This window comes from Pollachius pollachius (assembly GCF_949987615.1).
Source record: "Pollachius pollachius genome assembly, chromosome: 17".
NCBI classification, from domain to species: domain Eukaryota; kingdom Metazoa; phylum Chordata; class Actinopteri; order Gadiformes; family Gadidae; genus Pollachius; species Pollachius pollachius.
Genome location: NC_136950.1, coordinates 6394557 through 6399003, shown reverse-complemented (window position 1 = coordinate 6399003; position 4447 = coordinate 6394557). Strand labels below are relative to the sequence as shown.

Sequence of the window (4447 nt, the reverse complement as noted above, 5' to 3'; positions counted from 1 at the left end):
CAAAGCGTTTCTCACGGCACTCAACTGAATAAACGAGAGACGGAAAGGGAGACGGATGGTTTTGGGGCTTCGAAGCGTCTTCTACCGCAGGAAAACGGCTGAGCTCCTGACCGTCTACACCCAGTGGCTGGTTCAGCGCGAGCTCAGCAGAGGTAACCGTGGCACGTTAACGACGTTTCTTGATTTCTCCGAGGCGTCGGTATAGTGCTATGATGGCCAGATCTAATGTAAATCCACTGATAATCTCCCAGGATTGGTTTTAAATAACTGCCTTGCCTAATGATTACGAATCTCACAAATATGATAGATGTTAGATGAATTACAGTGAACCATGTAGATCATATAGTTTGGTGTAACCTTCTTCCAATTAGGAACCTACACGCTATTTAATCCGATAGCGATGCATCAGTTTCGATGTGAAAGAGACCTAGGATATATTTGTTTTCTAAAATGTTCCCTTCTTCTTCATGCTGCTGATTGGATACCTAAGCAACAAGGTTGCTAATTAGGGTAAACTCATTAATGTCAAAGGGTCCATTTTTGAGTCTGGAGTTGTATTCTTACGCCCCTTCCACATATAGCTCCCGGTAAATTACTGGGATAACATTTCGGGCAGCACTAGTGATTTACACTACACGCGCCTACGCTCAGGAACATTTTGGTCTTGCGCACATGTTGGCATAGCAACGCCGGAACACGTGCCAAGGGACGGTCTAGCAGGTGGCGGTAATGCAACACTTGCTAATGCCAGCCGCCATCAAGTTTGCGGAGTGAGAGAAGCACCCATATTTCGTAACCTGTCCAGTTTCCAGAAATTACTGAAAAATATTATACTGAAGATGTTGTTATCGGATCATCCGAAAGCATTGGCTCATTGAGATAAGCACTCGCGTATTCAAATACATCCTCAGCAGAGAATGGTTCGCTCACTCTCCACTTATGGAGGCCATGAGCCATAAAGCCTGCGGAATGAGAGGAACTCCCTCATTTCGGAACCTGTCTGGAAAAAAAGGATCTCGTTCTCAAACAAAGTAAGCTGTATTTATATTATGTCTGATGACCCGCAAAGCATCGGTGCGGTCCGATAAACTCTCGCTGATTTCATCTACGTCCTAGGAGGAGTCAGCCGTGCACTCAGGGATCCCCAAACGTTACTCAGGCAAAATGCTGGTGCAGATTTCCCGAAATATCGCCTCCCCCTTCCCAATCACACAACAGCCTATACAGTACATCCTCAGTAACATTGCGGGGAAAGACTACATGTGTAAGAGGGGCTGGAGACTGCATAATCCAGTAAGGTATTCTGTGAAGAGTAGTCTGCCTAAAAAAGGACCAGCATTTGTGTGCTTTTGCTTCAAAATAATTGACAGCGAGACTATTTACATGTCAAAAAAACACTCCGTCCACAAGGTCCATTCCATTACTCGTTATTGTTTATGCAAATGATATAATTTCCCTTCATTGAATAATATCAAATTAATTAATCAAATGAAGAACAAATGCCAGGGAAGTGTGCATGGCATCTTCTTTAGAATTTGTTATCTTCATTCACATTTTAATTTGGTCAATTGTTGAACAAATATGTTGGGAAATGTGTGTTAGACTAGATTAAAATGCTTATCAGACCGAGGTATTTAAATACGCATTCTGAGCAGAGAAAAAACGTTCGGACTAGTGGAACATGAGGTCGCTTGGTTTGTACCGAACCACGTTATCTTCAAACCGTAATTAACATTTAAATACCGCCGACAATGTTCTTGTGCGTCTGATCCAAACGAAAGCACACACACACACGCGCACACACACACACACACACACACACACACACACACAATTGCGGCGAAAGGGTTTCATATCCTCCCGCTTCGACAAACTTCATCAATATCGGAATATACACAAAAAAACCAGTAAATATAAATAGCTCAAGTAAAGTGGGATGAGTCATCGCACGGCGGCTTATGCAGCTGCACGTAACAGGCCGTCTGTCACGTCTCGAACGGGGTAGTCCCAGCGGCTGATGCTAGTTAGCGTCCGTAGCGCCTGACCCACAGGTCTCCATCGTTCCCCCGGTGGCCAGGCGCCACGGCGGCTCTGACACAGCCCACACACGGTCACACACGCACCGTCTGTGTGTGTGTGTGTGTGTGTGTGTGTGTGTGTGTGTGTGTGCCCATTACTGTACAATAACTGGCCCTTCGTTCCGAAGACCCACTGTCACTTCCTGTTAGATGAAATAGGGAGAGAGAGAGAGAGAGAGAGAGAGAGAGAGAGAGAGAGAGAGAGAGAGAGAGAATTAAAAGAGCATGAGCCAAGATGCGAGGTGTCCTTAGATTAAAGGCTTGTTTGCTAAAGCTTGTTTGAAGGTAAACTGACGTTTGACATTCTGGCATGATGCAAGATGACGTCACCCACCTCTGGTGATGCGCACATACTTCCATAGTTTTGGCAACCAACAGAAAACACAGGTCTTATTTCCTTTTTTTCAAGGACAAACGTGTTTGTTTATTTGCTTTTGTCTTGCCATTTAGAAGACACTTTTATTCTGAAGCTTCGACAAGGTCGAAGGCCGAAAAAAAAAATCAAAGCATGCGATCAATGTTGGACTAGCCCCAAAATAAAGGTGTGTGTGTGTACCTGATGGGTTTACATTTATTTGTGTGTGTGTGTGTGTGTGTGTGTGTGTGTGTGTGTGTGTGTGTGTGTGTGTGTGTGTGTGTGTGTTTGTGTACCTGGTGCTCTGCAGTGTTTGTGTACCTCATGCTCTGCAGTGTGTGTGTTTGTGTGTATGTGGTTGTGTACCTGATGCTAGGCAGTGTGTGTGTGTGTGTGTGTGTGTGTGTGTGTGTGTACCTCATGCTCTGCAGTGTGTGTGTGTACCTCATGCTCTGCAGTGTGTGTGTGTACCTCATGCTCTGCAGTGTGTGTGTGTACCTCATGCTCTGCAGTGTGTGTGTGTACCTCATGCTCTGCAGTGTGTGTGTGTGTGTGTGTGTGTGTGTGTGTGTGTACCTCATGCTCTGCAGTGTGTGTGTGTCCAGTATGATGGTGCTGGCCTCCTCCAGGTTCCACTGGCTCCGCTCCAGAACGTCCACACACTCCGACCTCGACCTCAGACCCAGCCGGAACAACTGCTCCACCTACACACACACACACACATACACACACACAGACACGCACACACACACACACACACACCATATAGATGCACACACACATAGTGGCACAGAAACACAAACACACGCCCACACAACCACACGCATACAGAGGCATATACACAGATAAAATAAAACCGCACACACAAAGAAAAGCACATACACACGCGTGTGGTTGAGTTAAAGTAGTGTAGGTTCACCATGGTCATGTGACCCCTCCACACTTATTTATAAATCAATAGGTTTCGTAAATCATTAGGTTTCATGAATCAATGGGAGCCAGCCTGATATAGAGAGAGAGAGAGAGAGAGAGAGAGAGAGAGAGAGAGAGAGAGAGAGAGAGCGAGAGAGAGAGAGAGAGAGAGAGAGAGAGAGAGAGCGAGAGCGGGGGGGGGGTTGGGACTGACAGATGGATGCGGATGACAAGCAAGAGTGAGGAAAGTTGAAAGAGAGACAGATTGATGCATCGGGAGACAGCTAACGAGGACGAGGGATATGGATACATAGACAGACAGACAGCCAGGGGAGACCTTGAGCTGCTGTACGGACAGAGGGACGCTCCAGCCGTGGTCCAGCAGACACGCCCGGCACTCCTCCACCGTCACCCCGTGAACCGCCTCCTGCACCTGCCAATCAAACAGACGGATGGAGGCGGGGTCTCAGACCTGGTCCGTTCATCCTTCGATTGATCTTCATCCAGCCGAGCTGCGGCCTCACCCAGCGCTGAACACGCTTCTTTTTTTTCAGCAGAACCAGTGACGCTTTGTGAAGATGTCTACTACTGAAAACACTGCCGTGACATCAGCAGCCGTAACGAGGGGCGACCAGATCCCAACACACGGGGTACTGGCGAGGAATAACTTGTTTTCAGGACACTTCAGAAAGCAGAGTATATGGTTCAATTTGAATGCAAGATCATGTGAAGATAAGAGGCAGGAAATTTACCGAGCGTACATTCACCGAGAAAGTGGGTGTACACGATTGTTATGGGGAAGCTTTCACACCGTGGGCAGTAACAACAAAGGGGACATAGGTGAGGGGGTTTGAGCATTGTGAGTTTAGAATTGTTCAGGGCTGAGGTCAGCCGTTGAGGGAGTTACCATGTTAACCTGCAATCCACTAAGAAGAAGGATGGATACGTCTGCAAGGCTCTTAAAGGAATTTTCAATGCAAAAAAGTACTAGCTTTTAGTAGCTAGGCTTGGCCCTGAGTACCAGAAATTGTGGTAGTAAGTTTGCAAATGCAAACCCCCTTAACGCCTTTATGTTAGAGAACGGAAGGGAGGTATCCCTAGA

At 46.7% G+C, this 4447-nt stretch overlaps 1 protein-coding gene across 1 annotated transcript in view; it reads right to left on the bottom strand.

The window, feature by feature from the left end:
* Positions 1 to 432: 432 nt before the first annotated feature.
* The window catches only part of tnk2a (tyrosine kinase, non-receptor, 2a), a 24764-nt gene continuing 20749 nt past the window's right edge, over positions 433 to 4447 (bottom strand). Inside the window, 3 exon segments of the mRNA XM_079754597.1 lie at positions 433 to 2221; positions 3010 to 3137; positions 3683 to 3778. Of these exon segments, the coding sequence (XP_079610723.1) occupies positions 2215 to 2221; positions 3010 to 3137; positions 3683 to 3778 (231 nt within the window). The 3' untranslated portion in view covers positions 433 to 2214.